At 46.1% G+C, this 24,049-nt stretch overlaps 1 protein-coding gene across 1 annotated transcript in view; it reads left to right on the forward strand.

Annotated features, from left to right (window-relative positions):
* Positions 1-688: 688 nt before the first annotated feature.
* Positions 689-24,049, forward strand: part of DCLK3 (doublecortin like kinase 3) — a 51,527-nt gene continuing 28,166 nt past the window's right edge. The window contains exon 1 of the mRNA XM_047741146.1: positions 689-996. Within this exon, the coding sequence (XP_047597102.1) occupies positions 930-996 (67 nt within the window). The 5' untranslated portion in view covers positions 689-929. The remainder of the gene's footprint in view (positions 997-24,049) is intronic.

The following is a 24,049-nucleotide window of genomic DNA, read 5'->3' on the forward strand; positions in this document are numbered from 1 at the left end:
TGTGGTGTGTGTGTGGTGGTCCCTTGCATTCACCATCTCTCCCAGGAGGGGCCTGGGAGCCGGTGCTTGAGGATATAGGTCCCCTGGGCCTGGGACCATGATTGCAAGGATATCTGCAAATAGGTGGATTGGGCGGGTGGTACTTGGAAGGGGTACAACAATGCAAGGGGTACTGAGCAGTCCTTAGAGGGTACCAGAAAGACATGAGGCTGAGGGCTGTTTTGAAGCCTGTGCCTTAGAAGCCACTGGTGTGGTCAGAGTGTGAGCACGTCTCTGAATCTCACGGGCAACAGGATGTAGGTGGCTGTGGGACCTGGGGTCAGCGTGCTAGAGTAGTGGGAATGGGGTGGGATGGAGAGACTGGTGCGGGAAGTCTGGACTCGGAACTGCCGGGATGCGCAAGGGCTGTGGGGTTCCTGAGGCTGTCTTTGCTTTGCCACCTACAGATAACGTGGGCGAGGCTCACGTTCAAAGCAGGATCCCGCCTGGCTCCAGGGCGCGCAGGGCGGGGAAAGAGTGCGGGAAGGCTGGATCCGGCGGGGCGGGGAAGGCTGGGCTGCCCAGGGGTCCCCGAGGGCCACCTTCCGGCACTAGCGGGCGGAGTAGGGGTGTGGGAGCCAGTTCCCCGCCCTCCCCGCCCCGCCCCGCCTCCAGGGCCCAATGCAGCGCGCACGCTGGGCCAGCGCGGGGAGCGAGGCAGCGGCGCCGCGCGGTTGCTAAGCCCGGCGCCCCCGGAGACGTTCCCGGTGGCTGTCGCCTGGAGCGGCGCGGGGCGGGCAGCGGGAGGAAGAGGAGTGAGGGCGGGCGCCGGCGGGCGCTGTCGGGCGGCTACTCGGTCGCGCCCCGCCTCCCGGCTTCAGCTCGGCCGTCGAGCCGCGGCACCTCGCTGCCATCGCCGCGCCCCGGGCGCCTGAGCCCGCAGCCTGGCCATGCCAGCCGCCGCGCCCACTCCGCGCCCGCCGCCGCCCCCGGCCCGGCCCGCGCCGCCCCCTCCGGGTAAGTGTCCCGCGCCCGGGCCCCAGCGGGTCTGGGACATAGAGACCCTGCTCCATGCGGGGTGGGGCCGCCGTGCCGGACCCGCTGGGGTTCCCCAAGCGCTGTGTGTGTGTGTGTGTGTGTGTGTGTGCGTGTGTGTGTCCGCGCGCACACCTACACCCGCTGGAACTCGCTTTCTCAGGGCTGGGGGGTAGGGGAGTAACGCCGTCCGCAGATGATTTCCTCTCGGTTGCCAGCCAGAGGGGCCTTCCCGGGAAACGCGTGGGCATCGTTCGAGGTGCCGTGGGGCTGCGGAAGAGTGCATGCACCTGGCAGGCAGCTGACGTTTATTGAGCGTCTCAATGTGCCAAGCGCCTTGCCCGGACTTGGCCACCTTCCATCCTTTTCACAGCCTGTAGGGAAGGTGGAACGACAGCCGTGCCCAGAACTCTTGACTTGCCCGAGGTCATAGGGCTTGGGAGCGGTAGAGCTGGGATTCGAACCCAGGCCTCCCGAGCTATCCGGCTGAGCTAAAAGAAAGGGAACACCTTAGAACTAGGTTAAGAAACACACAGAAGAACTAAAGACCATCAGGATAAAGGCTATGGGCAAAGCATTTGGAACTAACCGGAAAAAAAATGAGTTTGTGAAATCTCCCATCACTTAATTTCAAATCTAAGACCGCATTTACACTGCCTTCTACGTCTGGCTCTGGGGGCGAGGTGCTGGGGGGTGGAGAGAAGACCGCGCCAGGGCTGCACAGAGGCGCCTGGGGACACTTTCTCAGCGGATTCGCCTGCTGGGCGGGGGGGTGGGGGGGGTGGGGCTGGTGGTGGCGGTGAGGAGAAGTTGTGGAGGGAACTCAGTTGTTATTCATCACCAATGTTAGTCATTCCATCACCTCACTTCTCATGGATTCCATCTCTTTCCTTTACTCCGTGTTTTGTCCAAGAGGACAGTGGTCAAATTGAAGCTGGCCCAGCTGCCATCACTGTGTTTCACCCAGCGTCTTGGCATTAGGTGGTCCTGTGCTTCGGTGACTGTGTTAGGAACTGCGAGGGCAGTCTGGGTTACTGCTTGGAGAGGTGTTCTGGTGGGCTGGTGTTGAGTTGATAATTGCCGTCACAACCAAGAAGGCATCTAGAGTGGTAGCCAAGCCCTGGGCTTTTCCTTAAGGGGCAAGGTAGCAAGAAGCAGGGGCCTTGGGAAGTAAAAAAGGAAAGGCATTTTGGGGTTGTCCAGCATGGAAAAGCATTTCAGTTTAATATTTGGACGCTTTGGGTGGTGCCATAGAAGACTTCACTAGAGAAAGAACAGAGAGGCAGAAAACGACGGAAAGATGCTCTGTAACTCACTTCATTTAGGTTTGAAAGCTCTTTGAGCCGTGTTCTTTGATGGTGAGCTAAAAAAGTGTGAGAAGGGAGAGTCTCCGCATGAGAACCCCATGATGCTCTTGGAAAAATGGAGATGAAGTCTTAGTTTATCGTGGCCAGGTTGTGGGCAAAGCTTGGAGAGGGAAATGCTGGACAGTGGAGCTTCAGTGCTAGTCTCATTCATTGTCTGTGGTAGCCACACTTTCCCACCTTTTCCTTTGGTGACTTGTTCACGTCTAAATTGGGCCCTTTACCACCCTTTAAAGGTGGTAAAGCAGAGCCCCTTTTGAAGATGCATATGTGGGGGCGTTCTTTGGAAAGGATGTTTTATTAACTGGCTGGTAATGTAGGTCAGGAGAGGGAAATGCAGGGAGAGTGGAGAAGTGGGGAAGAAGACAGTTGTACTGAGAATCAGGGAGCGGAGTTCCATCCCCAGAGGTCTGCAGCTTCTTGATGACCTGGGGCCAAGTTGCTATACTTCCTGGGGAATATCAGTATCTTCGACTTTCTTTATTTAATAATAATTGTCTAGCCAACCTCAGAGGGTTGTTGATGATCAAAGGGGAAGTGTTTTCATTGACTCATCAGACACTTCTTGAGCAAGTCCATAACATCAGTACCCAGGGAGAACAGGCATTCTCTCAGGGCCGCTGGTGTGTGTGGAGGCCTTGTGGTGTAGGCAGGAAGTGATGGTATAGAGAGAAGCAGTTTAGTGGTTGTAAGAGGGGACAAGGAGGTCTCCAGAGGTGCTTGGGCTGGTCTGGAAGGCTAAGCATTTACAGAATTTTGCAAATGGCAGGGTGCCTTGTAGTGTGTAGTTATGGGGGGCGGGCTAGAGCTCTTGAGGCCATCGGAATTGCCTCCAAATAGCTTCAAAGCTGTGTGATCCTCAGCGGGGTAAGTACTCTGAGCCTCCATTTCCTCATTGGTGAAATGGGCATGGTCAAATTATTCTGGGGATTTAGTGATGTAAGGCACTTAGCAGATATTACTACAAATGGAAAGTATTATTATTGGAGTTACCTTTTAGGCTGAAGAGATTCTATTTGGATGCCTTGGGCCAGTGTTTCTCAAATATTCTTAGGCATATGACTCATCTGGGGATCTTGCTAAAATTCAGATTCTGATCCAGGAGGTCTGGGGTGGGCCCTGAGATTCTGCTTTTCTCACTAGTCCTAAGTTCTGTCAATGTTACTTGTTTGGAGACCACACTTTGAGTACTAGGCCCCAGGCCCCTCTTAGGTCTGGGGAGCACTGTGCTTAAAGAGATGATGGGGAGGGTTGGGCCCTCTGGACAGTCTGGTTGTTGCTGGGGCAAAGATAGCTTGGACTTGGTCCCAGCAGGGGCAATGGATCTAACTTCCTTCACGTGTCTTAGACCAGCTCCCTGGAAGAAGCTCTTCCTGGCCAGACGACCAAATGGCGCCTACTCTCCCCACATGCTGGGCTGCATTCTAGGAGTAAGGAACAGCATGTGCAAAGGTCAGGTGTCATGAAACAGCTCAGTGTATTCAGGCACTGAACTAAGAGCTGTTGGGAGCATGAGTATTATGAGAAGGGTTGGGATAGGGAGGCCGAGAATGTATTTGTCAGGATGGGCTAAGCTTTCCTGTAGGAACAAATCACCTCCAGCATTCTCATAGCTTAACCCAATCAAGGGTAGCTGTCCCTTATCCTCTTTGTCCCTGCAGGTCGGTAGAGGGCCAAGTTGCCAGAACTTTGCCCATCTTGAAGTCACACCATTTGAAAATGTGACCTCTCTAGTCACCGGTGCAGGAGGAGATCGTGGGAGAGTTGCTCGCTGGCTCCTCTGTGCCTCGCTCTGGAACTGATGCATCGCCTGCGCGTGCCCACAGCCCATTGGTCAGACCTCCCTGGGAGGGGGCTGGGAAAGGATGCAGGGTGGCGTGTGTGAATGGAAAGTTCAGAGGACATCACCGTCTCTCCCACATAGGACTTGTTATGGACCTTAAGCCTTGTTCCCAAGGCCAGAGTTTCTCAAATGGGAGTAATATGTGAATTCCTTTAAAGGAAACAAAATGTTGTAGATTCCTAGTGGCGGCTTGATTTATTTTTATTATAATGCAGTTCAAAGATATAGTGGCATGAAATAGGTCTGTACTTGCTTGGAGCTTGCATAGGACTATAAAAACCAAACAAGTATATGTGCAAAAATATCAACACAGCCACAAATTGAGAAATTCAAATGAACTGTATGAAATTAGTGTGATGGACGAGGTTATTTTCGCTACAATGAAATCACTGTTTCTGATTCTAAAAACAACTGATCAGGTCTTGCGAATTTGGTGTGCTATGTGTTGTGCTATATGGGTTGCCCAATGGCTCAGTTCTTATTAGGTCTCTCTGTTAAGTCTGATTTGTGATGTTCTTATTAGCCTGTGACATATTTCCGGTCGCTAACTATATCATAAACGTACAAAAACAGTCTGTGAAACTACGGGCAGCACTTAGCGTAACATGTTTGTTCACACGATCCAGACTGTGTTTCTGTTGATTTTTCTATGGATAATCTTAAAAAAGATTATCACAGAAATGAAAGCACAAAGTTAAACAAACATAATTGGAGAGAACTGGCAAACCCCTGGAATGTGTCTGAGGATCCTCGGGAATTTGAGAAGCAGGTGGAAAAAAACCTTGGAGTGTTTAATGAAGGAGGCAGATGCCCGGCTTTGTGGCTCAGAGATACTGCTTGCCCAGGCGTGGGTAGGTTAGTGGAGGGTGGGGTAGAGGTAGGGGTGGGGTGGGGAGGGGGTGTGGGGGTTCAGGTCCCATGTGCCAAGGGGAGGCACGGAGGCTGTAAGTAGTTATGGAAGTGGAGAGAAGGTGCCAGATTTGAGAGAGATTGGGAGGTGGAATCCACAGGACTCGGAGACTGGCTGGGGGAGGTGTGGGGAGGAAAGAGGAGTCAGAGATGGCTCATCACCATGGGGTCAGGGTGGCTGACGGTGCCATTGACCAGAGTGAGGGCCACCTGTGTCCACAGGAAGCACAGAAGAGCTCCAGGCTGGAGCTGGGCTACCTAGAGTCATCGTCCCATCTGTTCTGACTGGCTTGAGCTTTCCTGAACCGAGTTGAGGAACGGCAGCATCTTGTAGTGTCTGTTTTTTCCTCTCCAGGACTTTTTGTTAGTGCTGGTTTGGATGATAGGATTGGCTTTGTTAGCCTTTCTGATGTGCTGGCTACTCCTGACCTGTTGGAGCAGGTTCTCTGTGGTCTGATTAGGCGCATCCTCTGTGTCTTCTCCGTGTTTCGAGAAAGTGAAAAATATTTGAGAAAATCGTGGATGGTTCTGAGAGAGAAGCTGTCAGATCATATAAATTGAGATTGGTTATCTGCTTTTGGTTTTTAAGAGCACCAAGTCTGTTTTTCTTTCTTTCTTTCTTTCTTTTTGGACAGAGATACTCAAAATTCTCCAAGGAGAGAACAGGTGTGGCACAGGTTAAAACGATCTCTGGGTAATTATGTAACAAGGAATCTGGAAACTCTGCCCTCAAGGGAAGCCGTGGGCAGAGAATGCAAGGGCACCCAAACAGACACACCAATAAAAAGGTCACAAACTGAAGACAAATCATTGGGATGGCCAGAGTGAGATCTTATGTGAATTAAAGTTATGGGCAGGAAATAATTTAAAATGTAACCTGGTGTTTCCTCTTTGTGTGAGTTATTAACCTAATCTGATGGAAGCCCCAGGAGCAAGCTGCCAGAAGTGGTTTCCGTTTGTGTGTTCTCACTCATAACCAACTGCTACTTATCTCTTGGCCTTGGCACAGCCATGACCTTCATGGCAGAGCTTCTGATGTCCTCCAGGGGACCCAGGCTCCGCTACATCTCTTTGGAACTGGTGACAAATGGTCTGTAAGGAAGTGCTGACCTGTCATCTCCAGAGACCACATGCTACCGGAGCACAGGCATTGTGTCTTTTCATCTTGGACTCCCCCCAAGACTAGTGGAGCATTTTCCCTAAGAGCTGGCTCCGCACCCGCGAGCTAGTCCAGGGCACCTTTGGGAACCATTGCTAGGCATCAGGGCTGGTCGGAGGAGCGGATGTCCCTGGCCACAGTGTCCTCATTTTTGGAACGTCTCTTCTGGGAATGGGTTGGGTGAAGCTGGTGTTCTATGTAGTTCAGACATTGTGTTAACTTTTGATGGGCTGTAACCAGAATCCTCAAGTCCCTCCATCTGTGGCAGACAGCCCAGATATCTGTGTGCTCTTCTTCTTTAGCAGATGCTATCAGCCCTGGCCTTAGTTCCTGTTCTTATGGTTCCCCTACAAGCCGCTGCAACCGCGTTTGAGGGCTTTCTCTGGCTGTAGGAGACTGGCTTGCCCATTCTTGGAGAAAGCTAGAAGTGCTGGAGAGTTAATGCCTCTGGTGCTGCCCCCAACCCCTCATGGAGGAGAATGGGCGGGTGAATATCACAGTTACCTTGCCCCTCTGGTGGGACAACCCTCAGGCATATTCTACCCGTTCCCCCAGAAGGTTCCTCTCCAAGCCGAGCCCAGGTTGTCCACAGCAGCGGCCAGCTTGCCTGCGCTGCTGTAGAGCCTCATTGCTTCGCCCTTCGCACATGCTGGGGTCACCTCCCAACTCAACTCAAATCCTGACCCAGGCTCTGCTTTTGGGAGAGTCCAACCCAAGACCCTTTTGGGTTGAATGGGGCCACTGGACTCTGGGTGGAATCCTGTGGGCTGCTTCTCTTGCAGAACAGATAAGACTGGGGACACTGCCATTGTGTCCATCCTGCTTGGAGGGTTGGAGATGGACGAAGGCTGCTTAGTCCACATGGCATTCTTAGCGGTAGGAATCCTTCTTATGGTAGCTGCTGAGCTTGGCCTTTGAGGCCCCTACCTACCTGCCACGTGGCGCCAGCTCTGTCCATGTGGGGTGCCAACACTGAAGACAGTCCATCCTCCATTTCTCCATCCTGTGCTGATGCCTGAGAGCTTGGGATCTTACGCATGTGACCTCCTTTAATGCTTCCAGTGTCCAAACTCGTTCTCCCTTCCGTGGTTTGATTAATATCAAAATACAATTTATTTATGTGTTTCTGTGGCTTTTAAGTCATCTGGAATCCAAATTCATTTCACTTCCAATTATTAACCAATTATTTCAGTACTGAGTAAAAATGATTCTTACCTTTCTGTTTAGTTTGTAATGATCTTGTATTATACATCAAATTCTCATGCAAGGTGGTATCTATTTTGAGGCTACAGTTTTTCTTTTTTCCTCAAATCCAGCTATTCTTGTGTAAGTACCAAGATCTTGCAATTGGAGTTCCGTAATATATTTTACTATCTTCATTACTCATTCTCATCTCTCTCCTGTCCTCCCTCAAAAATTGCATCAGTACTTAAATGGCATCAAATCTACAAATTACAATTGGAAAGAATTGACTTTTTTTTTGAGAGAGAGAGAGAGAGAGAGAGAAAACATGCAAGTGAGTTGGGGGAGACTAGGGAGAGGGAGAATCCCAACCAGGATTCACGCCTGGCATGGAGCTTGACCTCACGACCGAGATCATGACCTGAGCTGAAATCAAGAGTTGGACACTTAACCAACTGAGCCACCCAGGTTCCCTAGGAAGAATGGATACGTTTAACTGATGAAGACTTCATATTCTGGAATGGACAGTCAGGTAAATTTGCTCATCAGTGTCTCTGACTGGCACTAGTCATCACTAGCCCCAACATCATAGTCTTCCCTTAGATGATTGACACTTGTTAGTAATAACATGTTTATATTGTGAGTCTGGATAAAAAGATGGTATCAGTAATCTTCAGTGAGGCTCTATGTACACTGTTGATGTAGAACAAAATAAAAGGACACCAAGCCCTGGGCAGGGTCTTACCTTGTGTTTGAGTTAAGAAAACCAAAATCATTGGCCATATTAATTCAAGAAGGAAAAGGAGACAGAAAGCAGTTGAGTGTATTAGATTGAAGCTCCATTTTCTTTTTGGAACTTGAAGTTAGCCGATGACGAAGGATTGTAGACCCCGCCCTGTAATGTAATTTTGAAGAAGCTCCTTTGCAAAGTTTTAAGTCTACTGTGTGTTGGCTATTTGAACCTTGGAGTGCTTTCCCTCTAATGCCATTACTATTAATTTAGAATTCAAAGAAGTTGATCATTTTCTACAAGAATGGCATAGCTGAAGATGTCTTGCTGGTTTTGAAGATGGTATTTTTCCAGAGATGTCCCATGGTGTAAAAGGGAAACAGGAGTCCACACTCACATTAAGGAGAAATAAAGAATAAATGAAAAAAAATCCAAGAACCAGTTGGAAGACCCCTGTGGTTCCCATGCTCCCTGGAGCACTTGTTAGTTATTGGCTTTTTTCCCCAGTTGCTTTGTCTACATTACAGAGCAAAGACAGCAGAGGCTGCCTGGTTCTCTTTTTTAGCTTGCTCTCTTCATCATGAGTACAAAGTAGGTGTCTTTGTGAAGCTGTTGGTGGAGAAGTGTTGGTGGAGAGATGGAGAGGAGATGGGTAGGGAGACAGAGTGATAGCTCTCTCTATCTTGCCCCTCCCCCCACTGTTTGCTTGGCCATAAACAGGACTTGTGGGCTTTTAAGTAGTCTTAAGTGAAGATTTTAACAAAGAAAAAACATACATGATGGGTTTTTATTCTGTGGGGAGGAGGGAGTGGAATTTTAAATATCTGCCCATCCCAGGGGGGATAAACGAGGAAAGTTTTATATTCTCCATGCTGCCTTGAATAACTGTCAAAAATTCTCAGCAGTTTTTGGCTAGCTGGCTGCCTCGATCTGGAGGCTGGCATTGTGTTTTCTTAACCTACAATTAACTACCATCCACTCAAAATTCAACCAGTAACAGTCATATTCTTTGGTGCTTTTTAAGGAACTCTTTCTTAAAGGTTCTTACAGTTCTTTTCCTATCCTAGAAAATATCAGTTTTTAGTATAAATGTTAGAAAATTAGATATTGGGAAATTTACTTACCGAGGGTCTCCTAGGCCACCCAGCCTAGGCACAGTAATTTTAATTAGTTTAAATTGAAATTGCAAATAGCCCCATGTAGTCAGTGCCCATTATATTAGCTGGTACAGAGCTGGAGGGCTGGGAGACAGGGGTTAGAGCATCAGGTAAATATTGTAACACCAGTAGTGGTAAGCTGGGAGGGAAGCAGCCGCAGTTTGGTGAGTGAGGGGGATGGAGCGGTTGAGGATCTTCATGGAAGACATCTTGGAGAAATGATATTAGATGATCAATTGCAGACCAGACCAAAGGTAGGAAAGATGGTGTGTGTGAGAGAAATAGTTTGAACACACTTTAGGCATTTCTGGGTAATTAATTGCCCCCCCCTTTTTAAAGATTTTATTTATTTATTTGACAGAGAGAGATATCACAAGTAGGCAGAGAGGCAGACAGAAGGAGGGGGGAAGCAGGCTCCCTGCTGACCAGAGAGCCCAATGCAGGGCTCAATCCTAGGACCCTGATATCATGACTGGAGCCAAAGGCAGAGGCTTAACCCACTGAGCCACCCAGGTGCCCCAATTGCACTTTGTTTTTAATGAAACATGAAAGAGGGGATGCTTCTGAGAATGAATTTGAAAAAACATGTCGCAGAACACTCAGTGTTCCTTCTTATTTTGAGATTTAAAGGCCTTTCATAATTTTAGGCAATGGTTAAAGTTCATGTTCCCTGGAAACAGAACCTGAGCTCGGGATCCTTGTGTATATGATTTTGAGGGAGACTTGTCAGGAGAAGGGAGGTAGGGGGAAGGGGGAGCAGGGGACACAGCTAAACAAGGATGTGGTCTCAGCTGGAGACAACCTCAGCCCGAGCCCACGGGAGTTCTGGAGCTTCCACTGCGCACAAAGCTGGGCCCTCCTGGGTGAGGGACTGGTCTTTGGTATCCTTCCCTGTCCCCATCGGTCACTGATTGTGGGCCACACTGGTGAAAGTGGTGGTGGCTGTGTAACCTCCTGGGTGGGTGTCTCCAGTCAGCAGAGGGTAATTCTGGAAACGAGAGTAGTGGTAACCGTTTAATAGCCAATGTTGGTAAGAACCGGTGGGTGGGGGCCGCCGCCTGGTAGGGGGATCGAGCTGGGCACCTCTATCCATGACTGTGCTGACCCTCGAGAATGTAGATAACTGAGGAATGTGGATAACTGAGTAGCTTTAGATAGACTTGGGGGCAGAAACAGAAGGTGTAGGATTTTTTTGGTCATCCTCGACCTTCCTGGCGATTGTGGACTCAGCCGGTAGGTTGTTGTCATTAACACAATTAAGGAACTATTGGGTTCTTTCACGCAACACCTGTTTATCGCCAGCCTACCGCCTGCCTGGCGTTGGGTCTGTGGGCTTGGAATCTTGCCAAGCGAGGTCCATTTATTTAGTAGACCCCGTCCCTGCCAATGACATATTTCATGTCAGAAGAGCTCATTGCAAGGTACCCTGGAGAAGTTTAACCCCAGAACCTGCCACGGTTTACTCGTATCAAGGTTCTGGAGATGCCGATCTTGGCTAAAACATTTATAAATGATGCTCTCAGAAGACCTACGTGAAGCAGTTGGGCTCTTTGAAGGAACCTTATACATTTTCTGCCCACTGAGGTTGGCTGCTGCTGCTTCTTTCTTTCTTTCCTTCTTTCTTTCTTTTTTTTTTTTTGCTTTTTTAAGATTTATTTATTTATTTTAGAGAGAGAGTGACGGAGCGTGTGTGCATGTGCGCCCACGAGAACACGACAGGAGCAGGGGAGGAGAATCTCAAGCAGACTCACTGCCAGGCACGGAGCCCCCACAACCCCAAGATCATAACCTGAGCCAAAGCCAAAAGTCAAACGCCCGGCCGACTGAGCCACCCAGGTGCCCCAGAGGTTGGCTTCTTAGCAGAGGAGCTGGCTGGCCTTGGTGCCACCGTCATCAGTGTGATTGAACCATGATGGACTGAGTGCTTACAGGCGCAGATGACCTTATGCCTGTCACCTTGTTACGGTCTTCACGGCCATCCCCCTGGGAGTGGTGGCCATGCAGGCCCCTATGGCAGCGAGGACCGAGTGTACTCTACCAGCAGAGATGAAGGCAAGGTCCCTCTGGGCTCTGGCACTCAGGGTGGGTATTGGGCCCACTGCTAGAGCTTTATGGGGCCTGGTCTTGGCACGGTGACTTCCCTACTTTTAGATTAGAGGAAAACCAAATCCTGTTTGGATTCCCTAAAGGAAGAAAAGTTTGTATCTCAATTTGCTTTACCCCAACATCACTCTGTTTGGAATCTTAATACACTTTAGGGAGTTGTGTTTTTAGATCATTCTGTCTATGGGGATAGCAGGAAAAAACTCACTTGTTTATTGCCAGCGGCATGAATACTCTGTGACTTTATTTTGCCCAGTTGGGATGCTGGCTGCTTTAACAATTAGGGCAGAGCTAAACTGAGGCTGCTTTGCCTAGGTTCTGTTGATGAGTTGGAGTCCTGCTCTGTTTCCTCTTGTTGGTCTCCGGAGTTTTGCTTTATTCCACGGTTACAAATGACATCCCTAAATTTGTCTGAGGCCATTGACACTTTGTGTTCTTACTAATTGGCTGTGTGGCCTTGGGCCCATTGTGTACCCCTTTGTCTATGTTTGTTTCTGAAAACCGAGGGTGTTGGGTTATTGGCCTTTTGGTTCTAACATATAAAGAGTTTCACCCACACAGTCTCTCCTCCCACACATCCTCCTTAGGACTCCCTTTGCATCCTTCTTAGAGTGGGCCCAAGGCATTACTTTTGTTTACAAAGGATGCATATTTCAACATAAGCAATTTCTGAGAATTTTTACCAGCAAACCCGATCAATTGTGTAATGACCCCATCTTCAATATTTATGGAAAGTTATTCCTCCATCTGATGTTCCCAATCCTCAGATAAAGAGTGCAGTGGAGCTAATCAGGTTATTTCTTCCTGAGGGAACTTTGGTAATATGTATCTTTCATGGAATCCATCCATTTTATTAACTTGTCTTCTTTATTAGCATACAACAATTCATAGTATTCCCTTATCATTATTTTATGTAAAAGGCCTCAGTACTTTTCCAAATATGTTGTCACTCCTGAATATAAGGGAAACATCTATTGTTTCCAAAACATGTGTTTTTTGGAAACATTTCCTTTTAAGTTGCTTTACTTGCTTGCTATTTAATTATATGGTGTACATGGTGGTTGTCTGATCAAGAGGTCAAAATCATTTAAAAAGGGCTTTTAAGGAATCCACGGGCTCTGTGGTCCTATATAATAATGCTTAGTGGAGGTGTCTACCGGCCCTGCAGGTGAGCAGCTGATAAACAAGGGGTCAGAGAGTCTATAGGACCAGGCATTTTCAGATGGTTCAAATATTCCCAGTGTCTCCGCATCAATCTGAGGTCCATCCAAACCAAAACAGGAAGATGAGAAAGGGGATACATGTGCTCAATCTCTCTCGAAGAAAGAAGATGGATTTTGCTTGTAGAATTATTTCTGCCGCCTCCCCTAGAGAAATGGACTGTGGTGTGACTCTATCTAGCCCAGTGTGTTTAGATATTGTTAGGACACAGGTCAGTGGAGTCTGGTGGTCTGTGGAAGGCCTTTGGGTGACCAGTCAGGAAAAGGAAAATATGAGGTCTTGGAGGCATCGAGTCAGCTGGAGATTGTCCTTTGTCCTTCCAAAGAGCCTCCCTGAGCAGCACAGAGAAAAGCAAAATTCAACCCAAATCAAGTTTCTTGGGCCACTGCAGACAATTGGGATTAAAAATCCAGGTCATAGAAAACAACAGCCTGGTCTGGGAGCCATGCTCTGTTGGAATTTTACTGAGTGAGAGGTGACACCCCAGGGATGAGATCGTGGGTGAGTTGGGGTGTGTTGGGAGGAAACAGTAAACCCAGGGGTGAGACAGAAGGATAAGCTATCCCCAGGGGAAGCTTCCTTCAAAGCAACCCAGCATTGGATGTTGCAATGAGGGACAGCCTGAGCGACAGGGTAGCATCTGGTGAGCCTCAGCAAACCCAGAGCCGAAGGGAAAAGAGAAGCATAAAAGCTTCATGTGATGAAATCATCAGAAAGTGGGAGAAGGGTTCATCTGGAGGAAAAGCTGTTGGAGAGAAATGGTATTCTTGTGGTCCCTGGATTGTCTGAGTCCTCACCGGCCCTGGGAGCAAATGAGGCCACATTAATATTAATGCCTAGCTTGGAGTTTTAGTGGCCCCTCCTGCTTACACAGGACCTCAGCCAGCGTCCTCCGAGTCCCCAGGACAGGGTGTCACCTGTGCTCATGTACATGGCAGCTCCTACTCTTTCTCCAGAGGTTAAGTCACTCCTCACTCCCCCACCCCTGCTGTCTGTGTGTCCCCAAGACCCCACATTGCCCTCTTCTGCTGTGCTGGGGAAGGCGGGGTGGCTGCCTCTGTTTACTCTTGTATCTTGTCATCTGGGTTGCAGAGCCTCACACAGGCTTTCAAAACCCAGGTCTTTCTGTGTCCCTCATTAACCCTGTGCTCTGAGGATAGGAAGGGCGGGTGCAGAAGCCATTCCACGGCCTCTTTTGCCACCGTCTCTCATCTTCTTAATTCCTCCTTCTTACTTCCAGGTGTCTGGTACGTGCGCACAAAACACCTCCTCTTCCCTCTTCGCTCGCTCCCTCGGGCAACTGGTGCATGTACATTCCAGAGAAGTAAACCCGCCCCTAGGTGACAGCTGTCCCTGGATCCCACCTTGCATGGGGTTGGGTCACACTGCCATGCTTTCAGTGATAATCAAAGGGATGTGCACCAGTCCTAGGACTTCATAACCTCCCCCGTCATGGTCTGCCAGCCACTTCGGTGATGCAAAAGGTAGTCTGCAGCAGGGCTTCTTAAACTTCCAGATGCATCAGACCACCTGCGGACTGTGTTCAAATGCAGAATCTGATGCTGTAGGTCTGGGCTAGGGCCTGGAATTCTGCATTTCCAACAAGCTCCCAGGTGAGTGCAGTGCTGTGGGGCCACTCTGGGTCGTCGAAGTGGTCCTTCCCTCCTTCGCTTCTGTTGGCTGCACTTCAGTGAGAACTCAGGCAAGGGATCTCTGACTGGACTTTCGGTTTCATGGCACTGGTTCGCATTGTGTTTTAATTACATACCATATGTTCCTTACTCCCCTTGTGAAAATAAAGGTACTGTGGGTTGTAAAACTACTTTCAGGAATTGGTTTGTGGGCCACTTTGAAATTGCTGTTAGCTGACTGGCATTCCCAGAAGGATACTCTGGAACTTGTCTCTATATCTGTGTTTCTCAAGGTGCGGTCCCTGAATGAGCAGCGTAGGCATCACTTGGGACCTTGTTAGAGACACAGACTTTCAGGACCCACCCTAGACCTTGACTGGCTGAATTTGTTCCTGTACATGAACACGGTTCGCAGGCGGTGTGTGAGCTCTAACACGTGAGAAGTCTTGCTCCATGGAACACAGTACACAGGGGATGGGAGGTGCTGGCTTAGCCAGTGTAGCTGAATGCCAAAGGAGGCACATTGATGACAGTAGGAAAGTTCCTACTTTCCTACTTTCTAATGACAAGAAGTTCCTCCCTTGGTCATCGGTCCTCTTTGTCGTGGAGTGTCCTGCGATGTTTGGGGAGAGAGGAATATGCTTTCTGGCTTGCGTGGAACATGGAGGTTCTCCAGACACAATAAAACCAGCAGAAGAGGAAGTGAGAAGTGTGGTGTGGAAATGAGGTGTGTAGTGCATGCAGGGTGAGATCCGGGGAGCAGGGAGCAGGGAAACCAAGGGTGGGAGGAGTTCTTACCAAGAGGGTTGGGATGAGCTTTGAAAGTGAGGAGATATGTAAGCTTGTTCACTTGAAAATCCTCTTCTAACTAACTCATTGCAACTCCAGAGTAGCTGAGACAGTAAAGTTCTTCTTTTTTAGGGGGAGGGGGTGGTATAAATAACAGTGTCTCCTAGTAATGGAGGTTAGAGGTCTGAAAACCAACTAGCAGTGTTGGTTCCTTCTGAGTGCCATGAGGGTAGGAGCCGGTGGCTTGTGGATGACCTTCATGTTCACATGGCATTCTCCCTGGACTATGGTGTCCAAGGCAATGATCAGTTTTGCCTGGTCAGTATCCATTGTGCTTTCTTCTTCTTCTTTTTTTAAAAAGATTTATTTATGTATTTGACAGAGATTAGAAGTAGGCAGAGAGGCAGGCAGAGAGAGAGAGGAGGAAGCAGGCTCCCCGCTGAGCAGAGAGCCAGATATGGGGCTCGATCCCAGGAACCTGGGATCATGACCTGAGCCGAAGGCAGAGGCTTCAACCCGCTGAGCCACCCAGGCGCCCCGTGCTTTCTTCTTTTTCTTCATTGGTTTCTTTTATGTTGTTGTTGTTGTTGTTAATTAAGTACAGTTGACACACAATGTTAGATTAGTTTTGGGTGTACAACATAGTGATTCGACAAATCTAGATGTTATGCTGTGCTCACTCCAAGTGTAGCTAACATCTGTCACTGTACATCGCTATGACAATATCATTGACTCGGGGGAGGAGTCAAGATGCCGGAGAAGTAGCAGGCTGACACTACTTCAGGTAGCGGGAGATCAGCTAAATAGCTTATCTAAAGATTGCAAACACCTACAAATCCAACGGGAGATTGAAGAGAAGAAGAACAGCAATTCCAGAAACAGAAAATCAACCACTATCTGAGAGGTAGGACTGGTGGAGAAGTGAATCCAAAGCGACGGGAAGATAGACCGCGGGGGGAGGGGCCGGCTCCCGGCGAGCGGCGGAGCAACGGAGCAAAATCAGGACTTTTAAAAGTCTGTTCCACTGAGGGACATCGCTCCAGAGGCTTAACTGGGGTGAAGCCCACGCGGGGTCAGCGCGGCCTCAGGTCCCGCAGGGTCGCAGAAGGATCGGGGGTGTCTCAGTGTCGCAGAGCTTACAGGTATTAGAACGGGGAAGCCGGCTACAGAGACAGAGCCGAGGAGTGACTCTCAGCTCGGGGTTGCCTTGAACCGGTCGCAGGCTTGGTCAGCTCGGAGCGCGGCCGGAGGCCAGGGTGACGGGAGTCATTGGGCACTGTTCTCTGAGGGCACACTGAGGAGTGGGGCCCCGGGCTCTCGGCTCCTCTGGGCCGGACACCGGGAGGCCGCCATCTTCATTCCCACCCTCCGGACTCTAAGGAAAGCGCTCAGGGAACAAAAGCTCCCGAAAGCAAACCCGAGAGGATTACTCAGCTACTCAGCGCAGCCCCGGGTAAGGGCGGTGCAACTCCGCCTGGGACAAAGACGCTTGAGAATCACTACAACAGGCCCCTCCCCCAGAAGATCAACGGGAAACCCAGCCAGGACCAAGTTCACCTACCAAGGAGAGCGGCGGAATTCCAGAGGAGAAGAAAGCAAAGCACGGAACTCATGGCTTTCTCCCCATGATTTTTTAACCTTGCAGTTAATTTTTTTTTTCTTTTTCAATTTTTTTTTCTTTTTCTCTTCTTCTGCTAATTTTTTTTTAACTTTTATCGTTTTCTTTTTTTAACGTTTTTTAAATAGTTTATCTAATATATATATATTTTTTTCCTCTTTTTATATTTTTTCTTTATCGGCTTTCTTTTTTTTAATAGTTTCTTTTTTTTTTTTTCTTTCTTTCTGAGCCCCTTTTTATCCCCTTTCTCCCCCCTCACAATTCAGGATCTCTTCTGATTTGGCTAAAGCATATTTTCCTGGGGTTGTTGCCACCCTTTTAGTATTTTACTTGCTCCTTCATAAACTCTTATCTAGACAAAATGACAAGGCGGAAAAATTCACAACAAAAAAAAGAACAAGAGGCAGTACCAAAGGCTAGGGACCTAATCAACACAGACATTGGTAATATGTCAGATATAGAGTTCAGAATGACGATTCTCAAGGTTCTAGCCGGGCTTGAAAAAGGCATGGAAGATATTAAAGCAACCCTCTCGGGAGATATAAAAGCCCTTTCTGGAGAAATAAAAGAACTAAAATCTAACCAAGTTGAAATCAAAAAAGCTATTAATGAGGTGCAATAAAAAATGGAGGCTCACTGCTAGGATAAATGAGGCAGAAGAAAGAATTAGCGATATAGAAGACCAAATGACAGAGAATAAAGAAGCTGAGCAAAAGAGGGACAAACAGCTACTGGACCACGAGGGGAGAATTCGAGAGATAAGTGACACCATAAGACGAAACAACATTAGAATAATTGGGATTCCAGAAGAAGAGGAAACGGAGAGGGGAGCAGAAGGTATATTGGAGAGAATTATTGGAGAGAATTTCCCCAATATGGCAAAGGGAACAAGCATCAAAATTCAGGAGATTCAGAGAACCCCCCTCAAAGTCAATAAGAATAGGTCCACACCCCGTCACCTAATAGTAAAATTGACAAGTCTTAGTGACAAAGAAAAGATCCTGAAGGCAGCCCGGGAAAAGAAGTCTATAACGTACAATGGTAAAAATATTCGATTGGCAGCAGACTTATCCACAGAGACCTGGCAGGCCAGAAAGAGCTGGCATGATATATTCAGAGTACTAAATGAGAAAAACATGCAGCCAAGAATACTATATCCAGCTAGGCTATCATTGAAAATAGAAGGAGAGATTAAAAGCTTCCAGGACAAACAAAAACTGAAAGAATTTGCAAATACCAAACCAGCTCTACAGGAAATATTGAAAGGGGTCCTCTAAGCAAAGAGAGACCCTAAAAGTAGTAGATCAGAAAGAAACAGAGACAATATACAAAACAGTCACCTTACAGGCAATACAATGGCACTAAATTCATATCTCTCAATACTTACCCTGAATGTGAATGGGCTAAATGCCCCAATCAAAAGACACAGGGTATCAGAATGGATAAAAAAACAAAACCCATCTATATGTTGCCTACAAGAAACTCATCTTAAACCCGAAGACACCTCCAGGTTTAAAGTGAGGGGGTGGAAAAGAATTTACCATGCTAATGGACATCAGAAGAAAGCAGGAGTGGCAATCCTTATAGCAGATCAATTAGATTTTAAGCCAAAGACTATAATAAGAGATGAGGAAGGACAGTATATCATACTCAAAGGAACTGTCCAACAAGAAGATCTAACAATTTTAAATATCTATGCCCCTAACGTGGGAGCAGCCAACTATATAAACCAATTGATAACAAAATCAAAGAAACACATCGACAAGAATACAATAATAGTAGGGGATTTTAACACTCCCCTCACTGAAATGGACAGATCATCCAAGCAAAAGATCAACAAGGAAATCAAGGCCTTAAATGACACACTGGACCAGATGGACATCACAGATATATTCAGAACATTTCATCCCAAAGCAACAGAATACACATTCTTCTCTAGTGCACATGGAACATTCTCCAGAATAGATCACATTCTTGGTCCTAAATCAAGTCTCAACCGGTATCAAAAGATTGGGATCATTCCCTGCATATTTTCAGACCACAATGCTCTAAAGCTAGAACTCAATCACAAGAGGAAATTTGGAAAGAACCCAAATACATGGAGACTAAACAGCATCCTTCTAAAGAATGAATGGGTCAACCAGGAAATTAAAGAAGAATTGAAAAAATTTATGGAAACAAATGATAATGAAAACACAACGGTTCAGAATCTGTGGGACACAACAAAGGCAGTCCTGAGATGAAAATATATAGCGGTACAAGCCTTTCTCAAGAAACAAGAAAGGTCTCAGGTACACAACCTAACCCTACACCTAAAGGAGCTGGAGAAAGAACAAGAAAGAAACCTTAAACCCAGCAGGAGAAGAGAAATCATAAAGATTAGAGCAGAAATCAATGAAATAGAAACTAAAAAAACAATAGAACAAATCAACGAAACGAGGAGCTGGTTCTTTGAAAGAATTAATAAGATTGATAAACCCCTGGCCAGACTTATCAAAAAGAAAAGAGAAAGGACCCAAATAAATAAAATCATGAATGAAAGAGGAGAGATCACAACGAACACCAAAGAAATACAGACAATTATAAGAACATACTATGAGCAACTCTACGCCAACAAATTTGACAATCTGGAAGAAATGGATGCATTCCTAGAGACATATAAACTACCACAACTGAACCAGGAAGAAATAGAAAGCCTCAACAGACCCATAACCAGTAAGGAGATTGAAACAGTCATCAAAAATCTCCAAACAAACAAAAGCCCAGGGCCAGACGGCTTCCCGGGGGAATTCTACCAAACATTTAAAGAAGAACTAATTCCTATTCTCCTGAAACTGTTCCAAAAAATAGAAATAGAAGGAAAACTTCGAAACTCATTTTCTGAGGCCAGCATCACCTTGATCCCAAAACCAGACAAGGATCCTAACAAAAAAGAGAACTACAGACCAATATCCTTGATGAACACAGATGCAAAAATTCTCGCCAAAATACTAGCCAATAGGATTCAACAGTACATTAAAAGGATTATTCACCACGACCAAGTGGGATTTATTCCAGGGCTGCAAGGTTGGTTCAACATCCGCAAATCAATCAATGTGATACAATACATTAATAAAAGAAAGAACAAGAACCATATGATACTCTCCATAGATGCTGAAAAAGCATTTGACAAAGTACAGCATCCCTTCCTGATCAAAACTCTTCAAAGTGTAGGGATAGAGGGCACATACCTCAATATTATCAAAGCCATCTATGAAAAACCCACTGCAAATATCATTCTCAATGGAGAAAAACTGAAAGCTTTTCCGCTAAGGTCAGGAACACGGCAGGGATGTCCGTTATCACCACTGCTATTCAACATAGTACTAGAAGTCCTAGCCTCAGCAATCAGACAACAAAAGGAAATTAAAGGCATCCAAATCGGCAAAGAAGAAGTCAAACTAGCACTCTTCGCAGATGATATGATACTCTATGTGGAAAACCCAAAAGACTCCACTCCAAAACTGCTAGAACTTGTACAGGAATTCAGTAAAGTGTCAGGATATAAAATCAATGCACAGAAATCAGTTGCATTTCTCTACACCAACAACAAGACAGAAGAAAGAGAAATTAAGGAGTCCATCCCATTTACAATTGCACCCCAAACTATAAGATACCTAGGAATAAACCTAACCAAAGAGACTAAGAATCTATACTCAGAAAACTATAAAGTACTCATGAAAGAAATTGAGGAAGACACAAAGAAATGGAAAAATGTTCCATGCTCCTGGATTGGAAGAATAAATATTGTGAAAATGTCTATGCTACCTAAAGCAATCTACACATTTAATGCAATTCCTATCAAAGTAACATCCATTTTTTTTTCAAAGAAATGGAACAAATCATCCTAAAATTTATATGGAACCAGAAAAGACCTCGAATAGCCAAAGGAATATTGAAAAAGAAAGCCAAAGTTGGTGGCATCACAATTCCGGACTTCAAGCTCTATTACAAAGCTGTCATCATCAAGACAGCATGGTACTGGCACAAAAACAGACACATAGATCAATGGAACAGAATAGAGAGCCCAGAAATGGACCCTCAACTCTATGGTCAACTCATCTTCGACAAAGCAGGAAAGAATGTCCAATGGAACAAAGACAGCCTCTTCAATAAATGGTGTTGGGAAAATTGGACAGCCACATGCAGAAAAATGAAATTGGATCATTTCCTTACACCACACATGAAAATAGACTCAAAATGGATGAAGGATCTCAATGTGAGAAAGGAATCCATCAAAATCCTGGAGGAGAACACAGGCAGCAACCTCTTCGACCTCAGCCGCAGCAACATCTTCCTAGGAACATCACCAAAGGCAAGGGAAGCAAGGGCAAAAATGAACTTTTGGGATTTTATCAAGATCAAAAGCTTTTGCACAGCAAAGGAAACAGTTAACAAAACCAAAAGACAACTGACAGAATGGGAGAAGATATTTGCCAATGACATATCAGATAAAGGGCTAGTGTCCAAAATCTATAAAGAACTTAGCAAACTCAACACCCAAAGAACAAATAATCCAATCAAGAAATGGGCAGAGGACTTGAACAGACATTTCTGTAAAGAAGACATCCAGATGGCCAACAGACACATGAAAAAGTGCTCCACATCACTCGGCATCAGGGAAATACAAATCAAAACCACCATGAGATATCACCTCACAGCAGTCAGAATGACTAAAATTAACAAGTCAGGAAATGACAGATGCTGGCGAGGATGCGGAGAAAGGGGAACCCTCCTACACTGTTGGTGGGAATGCAAGCTTGTGCAACCACTCTGGAAAACAGCATGGAGGTTCCTCAAAATGTTGAAAATAGAACTACCCTATGACCCAGCAATTGCACTGCTGGGTATTTACCCTAAAGATACAAACGTAGTGATCCGAAGGGGCACGTGCACCCGAATGTTTATAGCAGCAATGTCTACAATAGCCAAACTATGGAAAGAACCTAGATGTCCATCTACAGACGAATGGATAAAGAAGATTTGGTATATATACACAATGGAATACTATGCAGCCATCAAAAGAAATGAAATCTTGCCATTTGCGACGACGTGGATGGAACTAGAGGGTATCATGCTTAGCGAAATAAGTCAATCGGAGAAAGACAACTATCATATGATCTCCCTGATATGAGGGAGAGGAGATGCAACATGGGGGGTTGAGGGGGTAGGAGAAGAGTAAATGAAACAAGATGGGATTGGGAGGGAGACAAACCATAAGTGACTCTTAATCTCACAAAACAAACTGAGGGTTGATGGGGGGAGGGGGTTGGGAGAGGGGGTGGGGTTATGGATATTGGGGAGGGTATGTGCTATGGTGAGTGTTGTGAAGTGTGTAAACCTGGCGATTCGCAGACCTGTACCCCTGGGGATAAAAATATATGTTTATAAAGCTGTAAAAAAAAAAAAAAAAAAAAAGAAAGGATGAATACCCAAGTTTTGTAGCAACATGGACGGGACTGGAAGAGATTATGCTGAGTGAAATAAGTCAAGCATAGAGAGTCAATTATCATATGGTTTCACTTATTTGTGGAGCATAACAAATAGCATGGAGGACAAGGGGAGATGGAGAGGAGAAGGGAGTTGAGGGAAATTGGAAGGGGAGGTGAACCGTGAGAGACTATGGACTCTGAAAAACGATCTGAGAATTTTGAAGGGTTGGGGGGTGGGAGGTTGGGGGCACCAGGTGGTGGGTATTGTAGAGGGCACGGATTGCATGGAGCACTGGGTGTGGTGCAAAAATAATGAATACTGTTATGCTGAAAAAATAAAAAAATTATAAAAAAAAAACCAAAAAAAACAGTATCATTGACTCTATTCCCTGGGCTGTGTCTTCCATGCCATGACTGAAAGCGTGTATCTCCCCCACACTCTCCCCCATTTTGCTCATCCCCCAAACCCTCCCTTCTGGCAACCACCAGTTTGTTCTCTGGATTAACAGATCTGATTCTGTTTCTTGTTTGTTTGTTTAGCAAATTCCATCTTTAAATCAGTGAGTAGCTTAGGAAAGAAATATTGGGCATCTGTTAGGCAGGCTATAACAAGGACTGGCAAATATCCTTCACTCAGAGACCGTACAAGTTTCTTGTGCCAATAAGCTGGGAGGCACATAGGAGAATTGGCATGAGTAGGTCAGCAGATTAAAAGACAACCCAGACCAGGGGCACCTCTGAGATGAGAGTTGGAAAAGGTCTTTTTAATTACTGTTTTTGATGTCTTGGTTCGTGTACTGCTGGTAATAAAGATTAAGTAGCGACAGCATTGATTAGAGACTGAAGTGTCATCAGTAATGAAGGCCAATAAATAGCACGGCAGGTTCATCTTATTACCTTACCTTTATTAATTTCTCTGGCTTTGATCAATATGGACGTTGGCTAGGCTTGCAAGTTACAAAAACAGTAGCATTTTTGAGGTTTAGTGACTGGAGGCTGCATTCCAATTTTTTTATTTGTTTAGAAAACCCTCCTTGGGATGTTTGCATAATCAAATGTAAGTTCACAAATGTTTCTCCTGCTTCATAATCTGCATATGAACAAAATGAGTTTGTTCCCAAATAGCCCCTGGAAAAAGCCCAGGACAAATGATTACTCAGTGAAAGGGAAACGATTCCAGCTGATCCTTCTTCATCGTCTACAAAAGAATGGAAGTGAACAAGTTCCTCAGTGTGGTGTCCTGGGGCCAAACGTGATCAGTCTGGGGGAACCACTCAGAAATATGAGTTCAAGAAAAGGGAAAGTATTTTAGGAGGAACTTCCCTACTAGGAGAGGAGGTTCTATCCCACTAGATGCCTTGACTTTCTTCCAGTCACTTTTTGTTTTTGTACTGCTTATTACCAGATGTTTTGAAACACCAATTTCCATTTCTTTTAGTACCCATAATTTGTAAAGGCTTAAAAAGTGATGATGTGTTACTTATGCCTGATAGTAATCTGGTGTGATTCTCCCATTTCTTTTTCTCGTGTGTCATTATAGCTCTCTAGGAATCAAGGTGAGAATTCCAAAGTTAGTGGTGACCTCAGACATAGTTTTCCTTTGTTAGACATATGGGTTAGGATTTAAAAATGACTAGGAATAGGTATACTCTTTTTGTTCTGACTAAAACAGAAGAGTAAAAGATTAATTTTGCAGGATAGTTTCTTTTCTTTTCTTTTCTTTCTTTCTTTCTTTTTCTTTCTTTTTTAAATCTTGATCCTAAACTCCATGAATAGCCTTGTAAATGAAGTGTTATTAAGTGATCATGCAGGAAACTGGGTTAAGGTGACTTCCCATCACTGTGGTAGCATGGTCAGC

This window comes from Lutra lutra, chromosome 1 (assembly GCF_902655055.1).
Source record: "Lutra lutra chromosome 1, mLutLut1.2, whole genome shotgun sequence".
NCBI lineage: Eukaryota > Metazoa > Chordata > Mammalia > Carnivora > Mustelidae > Lutra > Lutra lutra.